Source organism: Microtus oregoni, unplaced genomic scaffold (genome assembly GCF_018167655.1).
Source record: "Microtus oregoni isolate MIOR12 unplaced genomic scaffold, Mior012 000001F_ref0000356, whole genome shotgun sequence".
NCBI lineage: Eukaryota > Metazoa > Chordata > Mammalia > Rodentia > Cricetidae > Microtus > Microtus oregoni.
In genome coordinates, this window is record NW_024543060.1 from 9,814,246 (window position 1) to 9,836,960 (window position 22,715).

Sequence of the window (22,715 nt, forward strand, 5' to 3'; positions counted from 1 at the left end):
TGTGCATGCTAGGCAAGCCTTCTTTCGACCTATATACTTCATCCCTCCTATATACTTCAAATCATCTCTAGATTATTTAAATTACTTCATACAACGTAAATGTTAAATAGTTATTATACCGCATTCTTAGGGAAAAATGGAAAAGTCTGTAGATGTTCCATCTGGACCAATTTTTTACTTGAATAATCTTGATTCATGGTTGATGGGACCTGTGGGTGCAGAGCCCACAGACACAGAAGGCAGCCGTACCCACGGGGCTAGACTGCCAGCAAAGAGGAGTCTTTGGAGGCAGAGGCTGATTTTTGCATCTCGGTTTGGCTCCCACGAGCTGACATTCATGTAAACTCTTAGAAACCTCAGTTTTGTCCTCTATTTAAAAGAAGTAACACGATAGAATGCATCTCCTAAGATGAGTACAAGCCATCGGGTGTGTAGACGAGGCATCTAGACCAAGCCCTTAGCGTAAAAAGCAACTGATAAACAGTTCACTACACTCGCCACACCAACCCCAACCTCAAAGACTCAACGTCAGCGTCAAGCCTTCCCCGGGCACACTCAGTCCCTTGCATTCACTCCCCAACTGAACAAATCTATGGACAGAGACTCTAGAACCACATTGGCCTGTGGGACCAGGGCTGTGTGGGACCAGGGCAGGGCTAGTAGAAGGAGCAGGGCTAGCTACAGAGCTCAGCTGGATGCCCTGTGGTGGAGATGTCATGACTGAAGAATGCATGGGAACAGAATGGGGGCAGGGTGGGGTTGGAGAGGAGCCTATGGCCAGGAGCTGGGCTGACAGCTGGTTCATCTGGGATCCTAACCTTAGGAAGTTGGACAATCTAGACGCAGGAGGGTTCAGGAAGCTTTCCTGGCCCAAAGGAAGCCCCAGGGGTCAAGGTCAGGGTCAAAGTAGCAGCTGTTTTCAACACACACAGGATCAAAAGTTTTTGTTTTGCTCTCTGGCTGTAAAGCAGCCAGGAAGCACTTGAAGGTGCTCTGTCACCAGGCCTGGTGCAGGAGGGGAAAGATCACAGAGACACATCAATGTGCGTGTGGACCTAGAGAGCAATCTTTGTCCCCTAGGTCAGCCTCTGGACTCCAAAGTTCCCTCCTCCTTGGCATGGCCAAGCCTCCCCTCCCGCTGGAACCTGGTTGGTGTGTTGGAGCACAAGGCCATGTATGTAGGACGGGCATGTATCCACCCCAACGGATGCAGAATTAAAGCAGAGGGAGGATGTACTTGTGGCCCTAGAACATGCAAACGGGCTTATTCTCCCGTCCGCTTACATGCCGGGGCACATTTGTACCTGTGCTCACCCAACACACACAGGTGAACTGACCTGCTGTGAAGCAAGACACATCTGCAAATGCAAACGGCAACCAATTCCCTGTGCCAGTTCCAGGGTGTTCTGACATATGCAAAAAAGAAAAACAAAAGCAGGATGCTGTGCTTCACAAGCCACGCCCCTCAGAGGAGAAGGGCTTCCAGGAATGGACCGAGGTGTGCACACGTGCAGGGAGGGAGGGACCCACTGAGCCCCCACACACCCCCTCAGGAAAGGCTTGCTCCACTCCTTCACTGCCACTCAAATCACTGGAGACACACAGTTCGTGGGTCCCTTCTTCCTGCCAGCTGTGGCGGTGCACGCCTTTAATCCCAGCACTCAGGAAGTAGAGGCAGGTGGATCTCTGTGAGTTCCAGGCCAGAATGGTCCACAGAGGGGGTTCCAGGCCAGTCACATAGTGAGATCCTGTTTCAAAACAAGGGAAGGGTCCCTTCTTCCTGCGGTATGTAACTGGTCTTCCTCCATGAGGGCCCACGGAAATGTGTTTTCCTTCGTGCCTGGGGCACCTAAAAGTGAGGGTGACTCAGGCTGGGAGCAGGGTCTTAAGTGGGCGGAGTGACTCACTCAGGGTGTCTGGAAGAGGGAATGTTGTCTGGTGAGAGATAACATCATGTGCTTCCTCTGGACTCCACACCTGGGCCACAAGGACTCTGGGGTAAGGGTGGGGAGAGGGACCGTCCACCTCTCCTCTTGCAGACCCCTTGGCTGCCAGCTGAGGTATCAGTGGAAGCCACGTGTGTCAGTGGCAAGACATCTGGGGTGGGGACGCTACACTGGGAATATCTGAAATCCTCTTACATGGCTGGGCATTCAACATATAAGAAACCAGGATTTCCAGTAAATCCCCTGCCAGCAGACTTGGTAGGATCAGCCTTAAGCACACCAACAGCCCAGGTTGGCTTCTGGCCCAAAAATTCAGAACCTTACCCCAGGACATCAGGGGTCTTAATTTTTTTCTTTAACAGCAGCCATAGATGGATATGGTGGCTCACCCCTGTAATCTCAGCATGTTGGAGGCTAAGGGCGGAGGATGATGAGTTCAAGGCCAATTTGGTGAGACACCATTGATAGAGTAAATAAATAAATAAATCTAACTCAAACAGTAACTACAGAGATAGTTTCAAATGATGAGGCCTGGCTATGTCCAGAATAAACAGAGAGATCCCATTTAATCTGGGAGAATCAAAGGCTTTCATTGGTAGGCCTCTGTGTGGGAAGAAAAGGGAAGAGGAGGATGAAGAGGTAGAAAAGGAGGAAAGAGGAGGAAGGAGAAAGAAAGAAGAGGAAGGAAGAGGAACAAGGAGCGGTCTACCAGGCACTTCCAAAAGAAGTAGAGACAGGCACCTGCCATGGGTACCCTGGCATCTGGTAGTCAGGGCTATGGAGGGACCAAGAAGCAAAGTCAGGCAGGGAGGAGCAGCATAGAGAAGAGAGTTGCAGAGGAGTGAGCGGCTGAGGTTCAGCTGAAGTGTATGTGTATGTAATCTAGCCCAGCTCCCTCCAGGGGTGGGCCCCAAGGAGAAGGCCTGACCTGACCCTGAAGTTGGGTCTTGTCAGGCTCTAGGCCCTCTCTATCACCTCAGGCCTGGCTGAGCTCCCCACCAGCCTCACTTCACCCTGGTGGAGAGCTTTCTCCACAGCCCTTGTTTGAAGCTCCAACTCAGACGGCCCCACCCTAGCATGAAATCTGAGACTGGGGATGGAGCCCTGAGCCTCTTGCCATTCCCCAAAATCACTCCCGTTTTCAACATCAGCATGGCTTCCTACTCATTCTCTTGAGGCTGTGTTTCTGTCCCACATCCTCCACAAAGCCTCCACTCTGCAAACCTTCCCAGACCCCTGCGATCACTTTGCTCTGAGATGCCAAGGGAACCCTATTCTTCAGGGCTTACGCCGGGTAACTGTAGCATGCTCTCGATTCCTGGCTTAGATCGTGATCTCCTTAAGGACAGAGTTCTGTCTGGCACCTCTCTGCACCTCCCACATCAAACCCAGGCCAGAGATGTGTCGGGGAATGTGCATCTCTGAATGAATAAAAGACACAGAGCAGGGTGGGGGAGATGTTAGCTTTGCCTAAAATCCAAGGCTAGGCTCTCTCCAAAGAAATGAGTCAAGAGTCGGAGGCACAGAGCACAAAGGCTAACCATTTATTTAGTGCTTACTGTATGCTAGTAATAAAGATTTGTATGTGTTCTCAGATGCAGACCTTACCACCAGCCATATGAAGGGATATAGTGCCAGCTCTTGTTTTACTAATGAGAAAACCGAAGTTCAGAGACTATGCTTAGCTCCCGGGACCTAATGAGTCCCTCAGAGTCCATGCCCTGCTCATTCTTCCTTTTGCCCATCCACCACACAAAATGAGATGGAGACAGCTAATGTCCTGGTTTACCCACAGCCCATCAGACATGGAGGAGCAAGCACTGAGGGTTTGGCTTGTCCTGCCCACGCTAAAATGGTCCTTATCCACCCAAGGGTAAAGTTGAAACAAGGAGAGGGGATAGATCAAGACTCCTGTGGTCAGAACTATAGCTGCCTGTCCCAAGACTCTGTGTTCACTTCCTTTCCTTGTGTCCCTGCTCCTGGCTCTAGCTCTTCACAGACAGGCTGAAGTTAGAAGCAGGAAGTTGAGGAAAAGTTGTGACATCTTGTCCCCAGTATATTCCAGGCAGCCTGCTCAGGGATATCAATCAGGCCAATGGCCTGAGTGCCTGGTATCTGGTCACTCCAGGGGATCACGGTTGTCCTCATGGACAAAGATCACACACACACACACACACACACACACACACACACACACACACACACGAAGCCCTGACCTTGACTAATTAGTCTCAGGTGTCTGTAGGGTGAGAGAGCTGATGGAGAATATCCGAGTTCTCTTTGTGTGTGTGGCTCAGTTGCTATCCCAACTTGGCTCTGGCAGAGCTCTCCTGGCATCCAGGAGCACAGGTAAGTCTTTTCCCAGCCTGGTTTCTCTGACTTTGACAGCTGTCTCCTGAGTGGCAGGAGGGCTGCTGCAGCTAGTTAGAAGCACAGAATTGCCCACGAGAGAGGATCTCACGAAACCCCCTGAAAAACTTTCTCCTTCTACTGGGCTGAGTATCCGGGAAGTGTATTCCTTTGGAGCTGCAGGCCTTCTGGGCATCAAACCAGACAGATGTGTAGCACTATGGCAAACAGACAAGCGGGCAAACACCAATATTCCACAAAGCCGGAGGGATAGCGGAGAAGGGAAAAGAACACACACACACACTCACTCACTCTCGGAGTTTGGCCAGTAAAGTTTCCCTGTGGAGAAAAAGCCGCCTTGCCAGCGGGATTCGCTGAGACCCAGGGAGATTTCCCCAGGAATCCTCTTCGAAGGCAAGCAGCAGCCGCAGCAGTTTCCACAAACAGCAGCAAAACTTCAGTCCTAAAAGTCCCCCAAACTTCCCCCTCCCTTTCTCCCTCGGTCTTTTGTTCCCCCACTGCATTGCCAACCAAGCAGCTCCCAGCTTCCCACACTGGACTGTCCTCCCCCAACCCCAACCCCTACCCCTGCCCGGCTCGCAGCCTCGATCCCGGCCTGCTCACTCTTGGCTCCCGTGCTCCCCTGGGGGAACCGGGGGTCGCTCACCCGCCTTGCAGGGGTCTTTGTAGTTGAGGAGCTCCGGGGCGTCCTCCTCGCCCAGGTCGTAGGTGTAATCGGCCAAGTCCAGCGGCCGCCCGGCGCGCGGGAGCAGCAGCAGCAGTAGCACCGGCAGCGACAGCAGCGGCAGCGGCAGGCGGGCCACGCCGGGCATGCTGGCGGGCAGCGGTGGCGGTCGCGCCCGGACGCGGGAGCGGGGCGACGGGGAAGGGAGCGCTGGAGGCGAAGGGGAGGTGCTCTCCCCCCGCGGCCACCTCTTCCCGTCCCGTTTCCTGTCTCCCGCCCCCCGCTCGGCCCGGCTCGCTCCAGCCCTGGGCTCCGGCGTCCCCTCGCCCTCGGCTCGGTCGCTCCCTTTCTTTTTTTTTTTTCCGCCGCCCTCCCACTCCCCCCCCCCCTTTTAGGGAAATGAGCTCGCTGGAGGGCGGGTTTTCGCCCAGCTCGGCCCCCCTCGGGGCCGGGACCGTGCTCGGCCGGGCCGGGAAGCGCGCCAGCCGGGCGGGGAGGGCGAGAGTAGCGCCGCCCGCCCCGGAGGGGGATCGGCTGCCTGGGGCCGGGGAGGGGGCGCGGGCCCGGGATGCCCGGAGGCACGGCTCCCGCAAGGGGCCCCCTAGTGGCCGCTGTCCCGCGCCGGGCGGAGTGCCTCGGGGCACGGGACACGCTGTCAGGTCCGTTCCTGCGGTCCCTGGATCAGCGGTCGTTCCCTCAGCCTGAGACTCCAGTCTGTCTGTGTCAGACCTGCTCTCTCGCTTCTTGCTGTCTCTCTGTCTTGCTGTCTCTCTGCCTGTCTCTGTCGCTGTCCTTCCCTGTGGACACACCGCTGGAGGGCGCCTAACACCCGTGTATGGCACCTAGGTCTCGTCCCCCTATCCCTGCTTTTTGCCCCCTTCTACACTACCTGGGGTAGGAATAAATCCCCAACACTCTTAGAAAGAATGTGGCAAAGCGCCCCAACTCCACCAAAACCCTCTCCTCAGAACGGCTCCCGTTAGGAACGGAGCTGAAAAACTGGGAAAGAAAAGAAATGTCACCCTTTGTTTTTCAGTCAGGTTGCTTTATTGTTTTGTGGTAGGAGCCCCCTGGCCGGGTAGGAGACACCTTTCCTCTACCGGCTTCTACCCTCTCCTGTCGGGCATGAACAGGAGCAGCTTCCTGCTTGTCTGCAAAAGACCCTTTGCTGCCGGTCTTTCCTGTTCCGATGAGGCCACCGACCCTGTGAAGCAAAGAACTGACGTTTATCACGTGAAGGAGGGGGACTGAGGAGCCATCCGCTTGATTCCAATGTGGGCTGTGTCTGTGAGCTTGCTATCCTGAGCGCCCCAGATCACTGACTTCTAGAGATCCCTATTCTGCTGACAATGCAGGCAGCCCAAGCCCTCCCAGTGTTTCTCCGGCATCCTGAAAGGAACTGCTGCTCACCTGAGGAGTCCTAGATATAGTACAGTGGTAGCTCTCCACACAAGGTGCTCACAGCAAGGCCTAGGAAAGTCAGGTCTCTCCCGGAAGTCTCGGAACCCGTATCACGCCCTTCCTCCCCGTCCAGCTTCGAGGTGGTTGCTGAGGGCTTGGCCTGGGAAGGGCACTTATGTTTAATCTCACCTGTGGTCCTTACTGTGGGATACTAGGCTGGCCAGGCCAACTCTCTGAGGCTCAGTTTCCTCACCAATACAAAGGAACTGGGCTGGAACCAAAGGCCCATAGGTGGTGTCTTAGCTCAGCCAAGGCCACCAAGTTAGTGGCAGGCCAGCTGACAGCTGGGGAAGGTGTGATGCAGGTGACTGTAGCAAGAATACAGCTGGCCCAGGGGAATCAATGCCGTACAGATAGCACTCGCCATCATTTTAAATATCTCTCTCCCCAGCCTTTGGAGGGAGACAGCTCACTCCCTTCACTCACATACCCACCTGGAAGTTCTGGAATTTTCTAGTAAAAGCCTCGAGACTGGGGATGCTCTCTGGAGCCATCTTCATGATGTAGCAGTAGGTTCCCGGAGCTGGCTTATAGGCAGTCACGAGCTAGGCATGTAACACTGGAGGTCATTCACGAAGGTCCCTTGCCTTGCTTACTCCCCAACCCCGAATGGCCATGGGAGACACGTACAAGTCAATGATTCGAGCATCCAAGGGGAGGCATCCAGGCACAGAATGGGGAGAGACCTCTGGGAAAGGTGGTATGACTGGGCAGTTCCAGTAAATTCATAGTAGTCCCTCAGGCACACTCACCCGCTGGTAGTCATACACAACAATGCCAGTGGGACCAACGGAGAAGGTGGCAATGGTGTCCATGTGCTCACTCAGGGCTAGGCGCTTCTGCGCTTCCGGTGCTCCAATGCTCATCTCAAGGACCTAGGGAGATGTGTCAGAGTGCCGCCTGGCATTCCTCCTTCTTCTCTCAGCCTCTTGGTACCCATATCTGCCCTGAGCCCAGCCTCTTGGTACCCATATCTTTCCAGAACGAGCCCTCTGTTCAAATACAATTTCTCCTTTTCTGAGATCTAAGAAAGGCGCTAAAGCCGGGCGGTGGTGGCGCACGCCTTTAATCCCAGCACTCGGGAGGCAGAGGTAGGCGGATCTCTGTGAGTTCGAGACCAGCCTGGTCTACAGAGCTAGTTCCAGGAGAGGCTCCAAAGCCACAGAGAAACCCTGTCTCGAAAAAACCAAAAAAAAAAAAAAAAAAAAAAAAAAAGAAAGGCGCTAAACATAGCATGTGTTGCAGAGACTGGTGGTTATCACACTGCAAGCCAGGGACTGGAGGAAAACCATCTATGCTGGACTGCTACCCCATCTCTGCTTGTGTCACCCAAGCTATGCCCTTGTTTGCCCACTCCCTTCTCCTCCTCTCCAGCAGCTGCCCATCTCACCCAACCCGCTGTCTGACATGGCCAGCCCAGGCCTGCTCACCATTTCGGTATGTTTCTGACTCATGTGAAGGCCCATAAGCAGGGCCCCTACAATCACCACGACAACAAGGACCACCACCACAACCACGATGAGAAGGCGTTTGAGATGCACGGGGCAACAGGGGATGCGGAACTGGCTCCTGGGACCTGCTGAGTAATCCTGAGGAAGTGGGGGAAGCAGAGAGACAAGCAGGCAGTTGAGAGGATGCTCACTCCTCTCCCTGTACAAACCAAACACCCTCTCATGCCCCGTTAGGCTATGACTATGCAGAGAAGGGCTAGGGAGATCACAGAAGGCTTTGGGGAAGGTGGTTGGATTCTAACAAACCAAAAGATACTTAGAAAGTTAGAAGTAAAATCTAGATTTGGAAGGAGCCAAAAGAACCACTTAGCAGTTCCGTCTTCTGTTTTCCCAAGGCTCCTGGCACCTCAGACATAGCCAGCTTTTTGTTCCCTCCAAGGATCCAGGGGGCACCATCTCCACACCTTTATGTAGCCTCCCTTTTTTCTTTCTGTTCCTTCCTCCTCTGCCTGGTGAGTGCCTATATATTCTTCCTAGTCAGTGCATGTATCATCTTTATATTCTTACATTTGTGTGTGTGTGTGTGTGTGAAACGCAGAGACAATGTCTCTCCTTCCATCATATGAGGTCCAAAGATTAAACCCAGGCCATCACATTTGGTACCAAGCCCTCCTATCTGCGGAACCATTTCTCCTTCTTTCTTTCTTTCTTTCTTTCTTTCTTTCTATTTTATTTATTTATTTATTGAGATCATATCTTTGACCCAGGCTGCCTTCCAGTTCCTTACATATCTAAAGATGACCCTGAATGATTACCTTGCTTACACTCCCAAATGGCGTGCATCCCATGCCTGTGTGGTCCTGGGGACTGAACCCAGGACCCGTGTTTGCAAGGCCCTCTACCCCACTGGTCTACATCCCAGCCTCACGTGCCATTTTCTCTGTGATGCTTCCTGTGATCTCCTGGTTACTTGGTGACTCTATCACCGTTCTTCACAGGCCTTTCTATTGAGCCCTCTGGTGACTCTCAACCCCTTTATACAGGAATTCATGGCTACCATGCCTGTCTCTGCCAGGGACTTTTAATGATCAATCCCAAACTAATTGACTATATGAGTCTAGAAGATGAAAAAAGCCTATCGAGGATGGAACAGGCAAGCCCAGTACACTCTGTACATACACACACACACACACACACACACACACTCACCGGTGGACTCTCCATCAAGACCTCTTTGCTACCCACGTCCATTTTTGTAGGCTCTCTCCCCTTCTCATCTCTCTGGTGTGACTGGTGTCCTATATATATCATCAGAGAGAGAGAGAGGACAGAGGTGAAGGACTGGGTCTCCTGCCTGCCAGCCAAGTCCTTGGCTTTGAAGCTTGTTTGTTCCTGGCTTTTCAGAGCCTTGGCCCTGATAAGCCAGCTGCAAGAGCCCCCAAGGGCCCTTGGCCTAGGCACATGAATCCTCTTGGCCCCAACAAGAGCAAACCTGGGTGAGGTGAGCAAACTCACCCTCAGGCCACCTGCTCCTCTCACCGTGGGTGTCTTTCTGGCATGTCTGCCTCTCTTGCTGGCACCTGCCCCTGCAGCCCTGTGGCTTCTCTTCTTTTGACAAGCCAAACCTTTCCTGCCGTAGCCAAAAATCTGGCCATCCCTTTCCACCGGCTCAGACTCTAGCTCCACTTAGATCTACCTAAGATCTAGATCTACTAGACTAGTGCCTACCAGGGGAACAAGATCTGGGACAGCAGCTGGGGGGTCCATTAGTGTGCTTTCTTAGACAGGGTTGGATTCCTCTTTACCCAACCTCCCATGCAGGCTTTCCCTAACCTCGGATTTGCTCCAGTCATTTTCCTCATTCTGGTAACCCCGTCCCCGCTGCTGGGAAACTCTTCCCCATAGGTGATTCCATGGGTGATGAGTCCTGTTTTTTGTTTGTTTGTTTGTTTTTTATTTTCGAGACAGGGTTTCTCTGTAGTTTTTTGGTGCCTGTCCTGGAACTAGCTCTTGTAGACCAGACTGGCCTCGAACTCACAAAGATCCTCCTGCCTCTGCCTCCTGAGTGCTGGGATTAAAGGCGTGCGCCACCACCGCCCGGCTGATGAGTCCTGTTTTTGCACAAGGCTTGTCTGCAAGTTGAACACTCTGAGGGCTTATTCCAGGCCTTACTCTTTGCCTTCCATTGCTGAGGATCAAACTTAGGATCATGTGAGTATGTTTAGGAAGCCTTTTACCACTGAACTACGATCCTAGCCCCTGGCATTTTCTTAAGCCGAGATGACCTTGCACAGGACTGAGTGTGATCCCAATCAGCCACCTCTGCCCTTCTACCACTCTATCTGCCATTCCAATCTCCTTTTTATATCTTCTAAATGTGCCCGATGTGGTTTAACCAAATCTCATTCACTTTCATGACTTCCTCCTTCTCCCCTCTCCTTGCCTTCTCTCTTCCCCCAAATTCTCTCTCCTGTTCCTAGGGTACTAAGTCATATCTACCAGTGACTTAGGATTGGCTGTACCCTTTCAACTTGGCCTTGGCTATATGCCTTCAATTTCCCTTTAAAGATTTATTCATCTTTATTTTATTTTTGCCTGCATGTTTACCTGTGCACTACCTGCAAGCCTGGTGTCACAGAGGCCAGAAAAGGACATTGAATCTTTTGGAGTTGGAATCACAGGCAGTTGTGAGCCTCCATGTGGAAGAATAGCCAATGCTCATAACTACTGAGCCTTCTCTCTAACCCTCAAATTCCCTTTCAGTTGTTGGTCAGGTGGTCTTGAAACACCTTTGCACCTCTTAACTTTTACCAGTGTGTAAGCCAGAGCCCAGCACTTCCCTGTATTGTGACCTGACACTCTTGTTCTCCTACACAGCTGCCCCTTCTGTCTCCCAGATTGCTTGCAGGACTCCTCTTGGACACAGCAAACCCACAGGTGTGCAAGTCCCTTGTACAAAATAGACTAAAGAAGTTACACACACTTGCATACTCTCGTGTATGCTTTAAAAAATGCCTTTGAGACCGGGCGGTGGTGGCGCACGCCTTTAATCCCAGCACTCGGGAAGCAGAGGCAGGCGGATCTCTGTGAGTTCGAGGCCAGCCTGGTCTACAAGAGCTAGTTTCAGGACAGGAACCAAAAAGCTACAGAGAAACCCTGTCTCGAAAATCCAAAAAAAAAAAAAAAGAAATAAAATAAAAAATGCCTTTGAGTAACCAACAACTCTTTAATTTGACTTTAGACCCCCCCCCCAACAAGAAAGAATCATAGAATCAGGAGCAGGGAGTTTGCTGTGAGGCTTTGACTTTGTTTCCCAGTAATTCCAAAAGCTACACACATCAAGTCTCACCAACATCACCACCCAAACGTGAGTTAAACAAGGGTGCCACCAACAGATGCACCAAACGGGATGGGGAAAGCCCACAAGGCCTAAATCCTATACAAAAAGCTATGGGCAACCGAGGAAAGCTGGGGGGCAGTCAGAGAGATGGCATTCTCCGGAGAAGGACACACTAATTTGTTTTCCAGTGCCAAATGATCAGCCTTGAAAACATACATACAGTATCAAAACTACAAATATGGAAAAACAATTTAAATCTTTCCAAAGAAATTGTTTTTGAGATTTATGTTTCACTTGCATGTGCATCTATGCACCACGTGCATGCAGGGCCTGTGGAGGCCATAGGAAGAGTCGGATTCCCTGGAGGTGGAGTCACGGACCTTTGTAAACTGCCTTACTTGGGTGTGGGGGATTGAACTCTGATCCTCTGCAAGAGCCATCTCTCCAGTCCCTTGTTTTTATTTTGAGACAGCCTTATTTTCTGCTCAGGTTGGCCGGGAACTGGTGGCGATCCTCTTGGCTTCACTTCCTGAGGGCAAGATTACAGCCATGAGCCACCATGCTCAGCTCCATCTACTGTCGAATTGGTGAAGACCAAACCTAGAGATGCAGAGAGCCAGCCTTATGGGACTTTGAAAGGTCAGCCAGCTTCCTAGCCCAGGCCCCAGGCTCCTTAGCACCTTGCCCTTCCCTTTGATCATGAGCTGGCCCCCTTCTCTCCAGCCCTGACAACCTCCCCTGTCCCCCAAGGGTTCCCTCTCCAGCTGAAGGACCTCCTCTCAAGGTTGTACAACTGCATGGCATCTGAAATGAGAGCTCCTGAGACATTTAGTGGAGAGAAAAGGAAGGAAATGTTTGCTCCCACCATCCTCCGCGCCCCTCTAACTACCTCCTTAAATATTTGCCTAAGCCTCCCAGGGCCCAGCAAAGGGTCTTAGAGTGAGTAGAAGGGGAGGGCCGAGGGAAGGAAAGGAGGGGAAAGCCAGTGTGCTCTCCCCTTGGTGGTGTGCAGGTCACAGATGTAAAAGACGCCTGCCTGCACTACCAACCTCCCTGCCCATTCCCCCCAGGCTCCCACTCCTACCCTGGGTTGTCCTGGAAACCTTGTGATTGATGTCTGACTCACACACACTGGGCCTGAGCCAGGTGGGCAGCAGGGCAGCAGGAGAGCCAAGAAGAACTGCGGGCATCTCGGGGTCCCTGTGGGCATGTGAGGAAGCACAGTGTCTACTTGTGGTACTTATTCTGAACAGGAGCTACAGTTGGGGCTTGCTATCATCACTAAGTGTGGAGAGAAGAGCTCTGTGTTCCCCCAGGTCCTCAGTCTCCCCTGCAGGCTGCCCTTAGGCTGGGTTCTCACAGCATTATGACTTGAAAACAAGAGTAACAACTTGGTTTTGTCAGTTTGGGGTCTGGGAAAAGCTGCTGGCCAACTTCCCTGAGTGAATTGCAGATTTTTTTCAATTCCTAGTAGGGGTCTTGGGTTCCTTGGAAAGAAGGGAGGATGATGGGGAGAGAGGGATTGGGGAAGGAGGGAAGGTGTCTCTTCAGCTAGGCAGACACAGCCCTCAACCTTGCTCCCCAGACCAGCCCTGGGGTGCAGCCTGTACAGCCTTCTTTATTTGCGTTCACTGATGCTAGTCCTTACGGTGGATACCACTCTTCCTAGAAAGCCGAAAAGTCAACGGCACCTGCTCTGTGACCCCTCCATCCTCGCCCCGACTCTGAAATCCTTTTACTGCCACCACCCCCGACACAACTTACCTGCCATTCAGTACACACCATGTTAACTGGTGTCAGCTATAAAAGCTGGGAGGAAGGCTGTCACCCTGTCTTCCCAAACGGAGAGAAGTGAATATGTTTTCTTTGTGTTTCTGTGAACCTGTCACAGGGCAAGGAGCAAGCACACAGCCCATATGTGATCATATGCAACCATAAGACTGTTAGGCAAAGCCGGGTGGTGGTGGCGCACGCCTTTAAACTCAGGAGGCAGAGGCAGGTGGATCTCTGTGAGTTCGAGGCCAGCCTGGTCTACAAGAGCTAGTTCCAGGACAGGCTCCAAAGCTACAGAGAAACCCTGGAAACCCTGTCTCAAAAAAACAAAAACAAAAAAAAAATACTGTTAGCCAACACAAGCAGGTTCCTTCTGTAAGTCCTTCGGTACATGAGGTCTGTGTTTTCCCTAGAAGCTCTGGAACCCACAGGAAGTACTGTTTTCTAGACTTTACTGTGTTCATCTCTAAAACGGGACTGCTGCCACCTGTCTCGTCCCCCCGCTAAGCTGTCCTGACATGCCAATGACTTCATGGGTATAGAAGGCCAGTCGTCATCAGTATCTTCTACTTCATCCACAGGAGCCTTTCACTGACTAAGCCTAGGATCCAGACTCCTCCCCCTCGTCTCTGGGTTGCCCTCGGGTAGTGGAAAGCCTCACAGTGGCCACTATCCCTTTCCCGCTCCCAGCCCCTCAGCTGCACGGTCCAGGACAAGATTCACTCTGGCCTTTGTGTGTTGGGCAAAGCCGTGCCAGGGACGAGTGGGGATGGCTGTCCAGCTGCCCCAGCCAACCTCCCTACCCCTCCTTGCTCCTTTCCCTCAAGCTGGCATGCACAAGGCAGATGGACAGCTGGACCAGCAGAGGCCAGTGGGAGTCAAAAAGCAGAAGTATCTCAGTCTGAAGGAACAGCCTGGGGGACTTTAACTCAGAGCAGGGATTTCCCCTGATGGTGAAAGCAGGCCAGCTTGAGAAGATGCCTTTTTTTCTTAGATGAGGTCTCCCTATATGGCCAGGTTGGCTTTGAACTCTTGATCTTCTTGCCCTTAGCCTCCCTCTAGAGCAGCTGTTCTCAACCTATGGGTTGAGACCCCCTTGGGGATCAAAGGACACTTTCACAGGGGTCACATATCAGATATCCTGCGTATCAGATATTTGCATTATGATTCAAAAACAGTAGCAAAATTATAGTTATGAGGTAGCAACAAAAATAATTTTATGGTTGGGGGTCACTACAACATGAGAAACTGTATTAAAGGGTTGCATCATTAGGAAGATTGAGAACCACTTCTCTAGCGTGTTTGGATACAGGCATGCACTACTATACCTGATTGGCTCACATACCTCTTTGTTTTGTTTTTGAGACAAAGTCCCAAGTATCCCAGGCTAAGCTCAAACATGATATAGAGCTGAAAATAACCTTGAAATTCTCTTTTTCCTACCTGCCAAGTGCTGGGATTATAGCCGTACATCTTTATACCCTTAAAAAATGTGGGTCTGGCCGGGCGGTGGTGGCGCACGCCTTTAATCCCAGCACTTGGGAGGCAGAGGCAGGCGGATCTCTGGGAGTTCGAGGCCAGCCTGGTCTACAAGAGCTAGTTCCAGGACAGGAACCAAAAGCCACGGAGAAACCCTGTTTCGAAAAAAAAAAAAAATGTGGGTCTGGAGAATGAACCCCATTAATACCAAACACTAAGAACTGAACGACAGCCCCAACCCCATGCTGGGGGCTCGAACCCAGGGCCTTGTACATGCTCCCACTGAATCATATTCCCAGGCATCTACATCTTTAACAAAATTTATTGCATTTATTATTTATTTAGGGATGTACTTATTGCATTTATTATTTATTATTATCATGCCTTGGCATGCATGTGGCGATCAGAGGACAACTTTCACAATTTAGTTTTCTTATTCGCCTGTGGGGGCCCTTGGGATTGAACTCAGGTCATTGGGCTTGGTGACAACTTGCTGGGGTGGCTGTCTTGCCAACCCATATGCCTTTGCCTTTTTAAACAAAAATAGCTGTAGAAAGAAGTGTTGCTGTTATATTTTTGCAAATCCCTTTCGTCTGAGGTTTCATAAAAGACTTGCCATATAGCTTTGGAAAATTCCAGAGTGTTTTTATGACAGCATGCAAGTGAAAAAGACAAATAATGTCCTTCTTAGGTAGAGTGTGTTGACCTCAAGACTCTGTGGAAGGTTCTCAAGGAGTTTGGACTTCTAAAGTTTCCCTTTGAAGGGCACTGATGGAGAAGGGTTGTTGTGAACTTGAAGTTGGAGTTCTGAACCTAAGGCTACACTTTCCTTATCTGTAGAAGGAAATTAATGTCCCTTCCCATCAAAGGGCCAGCCAATTAACCATGTCAAGTACACGGTAGAGATACGGAGTTTGGCTTCTTTTCCCTTTCTCGTGGCCTCAGCTTCCTTGTTGATAAAACGAAGACCTGAGCTGGAGCACATCCAAGGTGCTACCAGCTCCATGGGACTGCGGTCATGAAGTGTGAAACGTTCCCGGATTCCACACTTCCTACTCCAGAGTCAGCGGCTACCTTTCCCTTTTCAGCTCATAGGCACAAGGGCACACTCTGTTCCTCAGCTGTTGCAAACACGCTCGCACCCTCAAGCTCCCAATCTCTCATGCCAACCTGGATGTACGTGAGTCACTTGCGACATACCCCTGAATTCTACGCCCCCTCACAGCCAAGACATCCACACAGGTGCATGTAGGTCTACAGATCCATGAGCACCCGTGCACAGGCATATTCTCATACAAATGCACTCGCTACACACACAACCCTGGAGATCAGACATAGAGGCTGGTGGCTTGGTAGGGCACGCTGCGGACGGGTGCTACCACTCCATCCTTTGGCTGTTCTCCCGCGGGCGCCCGGCTTGGGCCTCCCCGCTCCGCCCCCGCGCGCGCCCCCGCCGCCCGCGCCGCAGTCCGCGTCCACCAGCCCCGGCAGCCGGTAGTTGCAATCCCAGTTCCGCGCAGCGCTTCCGAGCTGAAAGGACTGCAGCCAGCGCTTGAGGTCAGGAGGAATAGGTGGCGCCTAGGGTGCGGGTCACCCAGAGCTGCGGCAGCCCTGAGGTGGAAGCTCCCGAGAGGAGCAGAGCAGCCTGCAGGGAGCAGCGGGGCGCCGGCACAGGGGAGACCCTGTAGGAGGCATGGCCGGGCTACGAGCCAGGCTGGGCCCTGGGCGCAGGCTACTGGTGCTGTCTACGCTGAGTTTTTGTCTAATGCTACAAGCCAGTGCCAAGAAGCCTCCTAAGACGCCCCCCTGCCCACCCAGCTGCTCCTGCACCAGGGACACCGCCTTCTGCGTGGACTCTAAGGCAGTGCCCAAGAACCTGCCTTCAGAGGTCATCTCCCTGTGAGTGTGTACATAGCCTTGGGGGCGGGAGGGGGGAGGGAAGGAGGGCACCGAGGGCTCTGGAAGAGAGAAACCCTGTTCCTCTTTTCAGAGGATACAGACCTGGAGCACTCCCCGGGGTTCCTCCTAACTGGGGACTTTCAGGCCCCAGTCTGCAGAGAGCTCTGTAATCTTACAGCATCCATAGCTCGGGAAAACCAGAGTTCATGGCCAAGAATGAATCATCACCAGTAGTGTAATGAGACCTACTAAGTGTGGGTTGGAGGGAGTGACTACGTGGAGCGTGTGGGCCCCTCCCTGTGAGGTCACACCAAGGGCAGAAAGCAGGAGGACTGATGGCATTAGGGGGAGGGGTGACAAGTGAGATGGCCCTCGTGGTATCTTGGCACGGGCCAGACTCCTGCCCCTGGGTCTGCTGTTCTGCACACAGCTGGGCCAGCCTCACTTGCAGCAACTGGCCCACGGCCCCCGCCCCTTGCCTGTGGGACTGGAGAGGCTGCCAGGTCCCACATCTGCCCCATCCCTCAGCAGCACCAACACGTTGTGGGTGTTGGATAATGGCAATGGTGATGGTAATGGAACCTGCTTGGTTGACTGAGAGGGAAGGGGAGCCTTGGGGCCACTGGTGCTCCTGGAAGCAGCAGGGGAGAAAAACGGTGAAGGAGGGCATTGAGTTGAGAAGTGAAGGACAGATACAGGTGGGGCCTAGGGCTGCTGAGAACAGAAGCCATTGGCTGCCCTGTCTACCTCTGTTGCCCAGTACAGGTCCTTCAGATGCTTACCCCGTATTGACTCCTATGTTCCTTTGCAGGACCCTGGTGAATGCTGCGTTCTCAGAGATCCAAGATGGAGCCTTCTCCCACCTGCCACTGTTACAGTTCTTGTATGGATGGCCTTGTGGAAGGACGGGTGGGGACGTGCTAGAGTCAGATAGATGCTGAGCTTGTGGGAGAGTAGGTGGACGTAGTGTTTGAAAATGCAGATGCCCTGCTAGAAAATGCAGCAGAAGGTGGAGTGGCCTGGGGTCAGGAGGCCAGGCAGCAGGGGAACTGCACACAGAAGCCAAGAATGTGGGATGTAGAACACAGGGAATTGGGTGTAAGGGCTTGGGCCAGCGCCAAAGACTGGGTGCTTCAAGGGAGGGGGTCCTCTTAGATACAGATAACTCCAGGGATCAGCGGTTGGGAAGCATGGTGGACAGCTGTCTGCCCAGGGCTAGAGTGGGTTGCCCAGAGGGTGAGAAGACAGGAAGAGGAGATGCTATGGAGGTGGACCAGGAGCCAAGTTACCAGGGCAGCATTGCCTCCCATCATATTCAGGAGCAAACGGGGAGCTTGTGATATGGAAAACAAGTTCACACCTGGTCTTGCTGTCCAGGGGGTCCTGAGGTTTGGAGGAAGGGCAGACAGATCTTGAGGAAGCTCAAGAGTGGGGCAGTGGGCATGGGCAGCAGGCACACCCTTGCAAGTTCTAATTCCACCTTTGTCTCCCCAGGTTACTCAACTCCAACAAGTTCACGCTCATTGGAGACAATGCCTTCATAGGACTGTCGCACCTGCAGTACCTGTGTGTGGGAGGGAAGGGTCAACGGCAGGGTAGAAGGAGGGAGCCCTGGCCTGAGCCGGCTGAGGGGAAGTGCTGTGAATGAGAAGGCAGCTTGGAGTGGGATGGGAGGGAAGAGCCCTTGAGGCTCCCAACAGCAGGATGGAGCAGAAGGCCATCTCACCCATGCCTAACACCCTGTCACTACTGCTGTGCTGTTACTGCACGCTATAGAAGTCTATCTCTGGCTCCTGGGCTGGGCTCTGGCCTCAGATGTAAGAAAATCAGTGCCGGGGGGAGGTCTTTGATTCTGAACGGCAACTAAGGCAGGTTCTTATTTTCTCCAGCTTCATCGAGAACAATGACATCTGGGCACTTTCCAAGTTTACCTTTCGAGGACTCAAGTCCTTGACACACCTGTGAGTACCTGATATCTGTGCCCACATGCGATTGGGACCCGTGTGTCCCCTGGATTTCCCTGGATCTTGGTCATGGTTTTTAGGTGACCCTGGGGTCTTTCTTGCAGCTCACTGGCCAACAATAACCTGCAGACACTGCCCAGAGACATCTTTCGTCCCCTGGACATCCTGAGTGACTTGTAAGGCTTAAATCCTGCCTCTTCCCACAGTGCCACAGAGGGCATACCACTGGAGGGTGTACAATGGGAGCCAGAATTAGGGTGATCAGAGACTGGAAGGGGGTTAGGTTTGGGGACTTTGAGAAGATGGGGTAGTTAGCTATAGCTGAGAGCCTTCCAAATTGTGGCTCTTCAAGTCTCCATAGTCCTCCTCAAATGTATATTAGATATGTATGGAAGACTTGTGTTGTTTTTAATGTATGGTTGATTTGAATTAACAGTAAAGAACTCTAGCATGTCTGCAGTCATTTGCCATTATTTATATAAGAGAGAGAGAGAGAGAGAGAGAGAGAGAGAGAGACAGAGAGAGAGAGAGAGAGAAGCTCCTGAATTCTGTCAAGGTTGGAGGAATAGGGAAGCAACATGAAATGGGATAGGTTGGCCATGCAAAAGGTGCCTGGCTATCAGGACCAACTTTATAGGCCTGTAATCTCAGACACTCAGGAGGCTGAGCAGGAGGATCACAAGCAGTAAAATTTTGTCTTATGATTAGAAAGTAAAAGTAGCACTGGTGATTTGGAGCACTTGCCTAGAGTATGCAAGGCCCTGGCTCCAATCCCCAGAGTCACAAAATTTAAATTACAAGTTTAAAAACAAACAAACAAACAAACAAAAAAGGCGCCTGGTCAGGTAGGTAAGCAAACAGGGCCTAGGCTCAGCCAGCACGCCTTTGACCACGCCTGTGCTGTGGGGACTCTGAGCCATTCCCAGCAGTTTCTGAAGGCCAAGGAGGCTGCTGGGCAGAGCAGCTGAGGCTCTCCCCTTCTGTGTCCCTCCCTCCCAATCCAGAGACCTCCGGGGCAATGCCCTTAACTGTGACTGCAAGGTGAAGTGGCTGGTGGAGTGGCTGGCACACACCAACACCACTGTGGCCCCCATCTACTGTGCCAGCCCGCCCCGCTTCCAGGACCACAAGGTGCAAGACTTGCCCCTTCGGGAGTTCGACTGCATCACCACTGGTAGGATGGACCCGGCCTCTGACTGAAGGCCACCCAGCTGGGCACGCCCAGCTTTTGTAGCCAGGTCCCAGCTGCCGCCCAGCGGGCTAGTGCCTTTTTCCTTTGTGTGGATCCCACCCACCTGTGCCTCTTGTCCCTGTAGATTTCGTCCTCTACCAGACTCTGTCCTTCCCCGCGGTGTCAGCAGAACCCTTCCTTTACTCCAGCGACCTCTATCTGGCACTGGCCCAGCCGGGTGCCAGCGCCTGCACCATCCTGAAGTGGGACTACGTGGAACGGCAGCTCCGAGACTATGATAGAATTCCAGGTAGCTGCCTGTGACCTACCTGCCTGTGCTGGGCCTATCCAGGGGAAGGTGGCAGAAGGCTCTCTTGTCCAGCTCCAGTCAATTCCTAAAAGAAGAAGAATGGATGACATCTTTTTTCTGCCCCTAAAAATTTTACTGGGTTTGAGAAAGGCCAGTAGCTACAAAATAGCATTGATAGAATGCACGCCTTTAATTCCAGTGCTTGGGAAGCAAAGAAGGTGGGTCTCTGTGAGTTCAAGGTCATCCAGGACAAGTTCAAAGTCAGCCAGAGAGACTCCACATCAAAAAAAAAAAAAAGTAAATTCAATACTGAGAGCTAGGGATGAAGCTCAGTGGGTAGAGTGCTTACCTAGCACGTACAAAGTCCTGGACTAATGATGGTTCAACCGATAATCCCAGCGTTTGAGAGGTGAAGGGGAAATATGAAGAATTCAAAACCAGACTTGACTATATAGCGAGACCCTGTCTCAGAGGGAAAATACAAACAAAACAAAGCAAAGCTTGCTGGGTATGATGGCTCACACTTGTAATCCCAGCACTTGGGAGGTAGAGAAAGAAAATCACTGCAAGTTAAAGACCAGACTGGTCTGTATCATAAGGCCCAGGTCAGCCAGGGCTTCCCTGAATCCACAAATAAACAAAACCAATTATGGACCCTGAGTCCTGGGTGGGGCTGTGCTGGGAGTGGGATTCTTAGCAGATCTCAGCTGTGGGGCATGTTTGGATTTTGATCTTTCATTTGGGTGAGAAAGGGGGGAGCTATTTGACGCTGACTGATTCCACCTGCCTCTGTCCCGGCAGCCCCCTCAGCTGTGCACTGCAAGCCGATGGTGGTGGACGGCCAGCTCTATGTCATCGTGGCCCAGCTGTTTGGTGGCTCGTACATTTACCACTGGGACCCCAACACCACACGTTTCACCAAGCTGCAGGACATCGACCCCCAGCGCGTGCGCAAGCCCAATGACCTGGAAGCCTTCCGCATTGATGGTGATTGGTACTTTGCCGTGGCTGACAGCTCCAAGGCAGGCGCCACTAGCCTCTACCGCTGGCACCAGAATGGCTTCTATTCCCACCAGGCCCTGCACGCCTGGCACCGCGACACTGACCTGGAGTTTGTTGACGGTGAGGGCAAGCCGCGGCTGATAGTGTCCAGCAGTTCTCAAGCCCCTGTCATCTATCAGTGGAGTCGTTCTCAGAAGCAGTTTGTGGCGCAGGGAGAGGTGACTCAGGTGCCTGATGCCCAGGCCGTGAAACACTTTCGTGCTGGCCGCGACAGCTACCTGTGTCTTAGTCGCTACATCGGTGACTCCAAGATCCTGCGCTGGGAGGGTACCCGTTTCTCTGAGGTGCAGGCTCTCCCCTCCCGGGGTTCGCTGGCCCTCCAGCCCTTCCTGGTAGGTGGCCACCGCTACCTGGCACTGGGCAGTGACTTCTCTTTCACACAGATTTACCAGTGGGACGAGGGCCGACAGAAGTTTGTACGGTTCCAGGAGCTGGCCGTACAGGCTCCTCGGGCCTTCTGCTATATGCCTGCTGGAGATGCCCAGCTGCTCCTGGCCCCCAGTTTCAAGGGACAAACACTGGTGTACCGACATGTCGTGGTGGATCTCAGTGCCTAGAAGGAAGTTGAGTCCTTTGGGTTCCTCAGGGTGGCACTGTAAGATGGGTGGAAACCTCTGTGAGCAACTTGTGGCTCCAAGCGAAGTCACATGTGGCTGGTCTATATCTGTGCCCCCACACACATACACACAGAAGTGGGCCTGGGCACAGACCCGGGAAGCCATCCCCATTACTGTAATCAACACCTACGTATGCACCAGGCACCCAGAGTTCAGGTTCTCCTCTATGCGTACATCCTTATCTACAGTGCCCCCATGCTCTGCTCCCTCGCTAAGTGTGTCTGAGCCACGCAAACGGGTGCAGGAATGGGTGAACCATGGCCTTTTCTTCTCGGCTTTGCCTTCTGCCCCCTGGCCTTTCCTTTGGATGCTCGAGGTGTCCGTGTGCCTGTTTGGCATCCACAGTTGCAGCCTCTCTCCAGGTGTGCCCACGCCATGCTCCTTTTGCATGCACCCGTGGACAGTGTTGGACATCCTGGGTTACATACCTGTGCATACCGGGCCACACACTTCTTTCTATATATGCACATGTCTGGGAGTGTGCACACGTGTAGACTGGGTGCTAAGAAAACAGGCTTCCCTGCTGTCGCTAAGCCTAGCCGCTCTACTTGGAAGGTGCCTTCCAGCACCGACACCTCCTCCGCTCACTCCAGTGTGCCCCCCATGTGGCTGCTGATGATAATAACAGTAAGCATGGCCGTGGCCTCCTGGGGACAAAGCGCCTTCATCCTGAAGCAATAACAGCAACAGAGGCAACAGCAATTGGGTTCTTCGTGGTGCAGGATACCTTGCTTCTCACTAGAGTTTTCTTCCCTGACTCAGTCCCAGCTCGCCTGGACAGAGGTGGGAAGGCTTTCCCTGGGTAGCGATTGCTTTTTCAAGATGGGGCCATCTCCTCTCGGGCCCCACCTTGGGGATGTGGACCCTGAACTGTGACTGCTCCTGAGAGTGCCCGAGCCACTTGTGTGAGTGCCAGGCACATGTTGGGGCCCCTGGCACCTCTCCATCCCATGAAGACGCCCCTGGAAGTGTGACTCGGTGGAGGCTGGATGAGGGGGCAAGAAGGGCGCCTGGGAATCAGGCTTCTGCTGCCCTCTGCTGTCCACTGGAAACAGCGGCCCAGAAGCAGGAAATGGCCGGATTGAAAGGATTTCTTGGGTCCGACACCTTGAGGCACCTGGGGGCAATGCTATTCCCTTGCTTCAAATAAAAAGTTCCACCCTACCGCTAGCTATCAGGTGTCCTCAGGGTGTGTTATTAGGAGCAGA

General features: G+C 52.7%; 3 protein-coding genes across 4 annotated transcripts in view; 1 reads left to right on the forward strand and 2 right to left on the reverse strand.

The window, feature by feature from the left end:
- The window catches only part of Bmp1 (bone morphogenetic protein 1), a 46,037-nt gene extending 40,299 nt beyond the window's left edge, over positions 1 to 5,738 (reverse strand). For both annotated transcript variants that reach the window (XM_041671055.1, XM_041671071.1), the window contains exon 1: positions 4,963 to 5,738. In XM_041671055.1, the coding sequence (XP_041526989.1) occupies positions 4,963 to 5,128 (166 nt within the window). In that variant the 5' untranslated portion in view covers positions 5,129 to 5,738. The remainder of the gene's footprint in view (positions 1 to 4,962) is intronic.
- A 283-nt stretch (positions 5,739 to 6,021) lies between these two features.
- Positions 6,022 to 16,592, reverse strand: Sftpc (surfactant protein C). The gene is made up of 7 exons (XM_041674067.1): positions 16,486 to 16,592; positions 9,102 to 9,190; positions 7,872 to 8,030; positions 7,194 to 7,316; positions 6,876 to 6,986; positions 6,391 to 6,541; positions 6,022 to 6,184 (listed from the first exon to the last, which is right to left on the reverse strand). The coding sequence occupies exons 2-6, from the start codon at positions 9,141 to 9,143 to the stop codon at positions 6,401 to 6,403; spliced, it is 576 nt and encodes a 191-aa protein (XP_041530001.1). The 5' UTR covers positions 9,144 to 9,190; positions 16,486 to 16,592; the 3' UTR covers positions 6,022 to 6,184; positions 6,391 to 6,400.
- On the forward strand, positions 15,758 to 22,671 carry Lgi3 (leucine rich repeat LGI family member 3). The gene is made up of 8 exons (XM_041674055.1): positions 15,758 to 16,383; positions 17,195 to 17,266; positions 17,878 to 17,949; positions 18,273 to 18,344; positions 18,452 to 18,523; positions 19,352 to 19,521; positions 19,664 to 19,828; positions 20,630 to 22,671. Exons 1-8 carry the CDS (start codon positions 16,178 to 16,180, stop codon positions 21,445 to 21,447), a joined length of 1,647 nt encoding a protein of 548 aa, XP_041529989.1. The 5' UTR covers positions 15,758 to 16,177; the 3' UTR covers positions 21,448 to 22,671.
- The last annotated feature ends 44 nt before the right edge of the window (positions 22,672 to 22,715 follow it).

Coding starts and splice junctions, on each gene's coding strand:
- Sftpc (XM_041674067.1), bottom strand. CDS start 9,143: ATGGACGTGGGTAGCAAAGAGGTCTTGATGGAGAGTCCACCG. Junction 8,031..9,101: donor TCTTGATGGAGAGTCCACCG/GTGAGTGTGTGT, acceptor CCACTTCCTCAG/GATTACTCAGCAGGTCCCAG. Junction 6,542..6,875: donor GAAAATTCCAGAACTTCCAG/GTGGGTATGTGA, acceptor TGCCCTTCCCAG/GCCAAGCCCTCAGCAACCAC.
- Lgi3 (XM_041674055.1), top strand. CDS start 16,178: ATGGCCGGGCTACGAGCCAGGCTGGGCCCTGGGCGCAGGCTACTGGTG. Junction 16,384..17,194: donor CCTTCAGAGGTCATCTCCCT/GTGAGTGTGTAC, acceptor GTTCCTTTGCAG/GACCCTGGTGAATGCTGCGT. Junction 19,829..20,629: donor AGACTATGATAGAATTCCAG/GTAGCTGCCTGT, acceptor CTGTCCCGGCAG/CCCCCTCAGCTGTGCACTGC.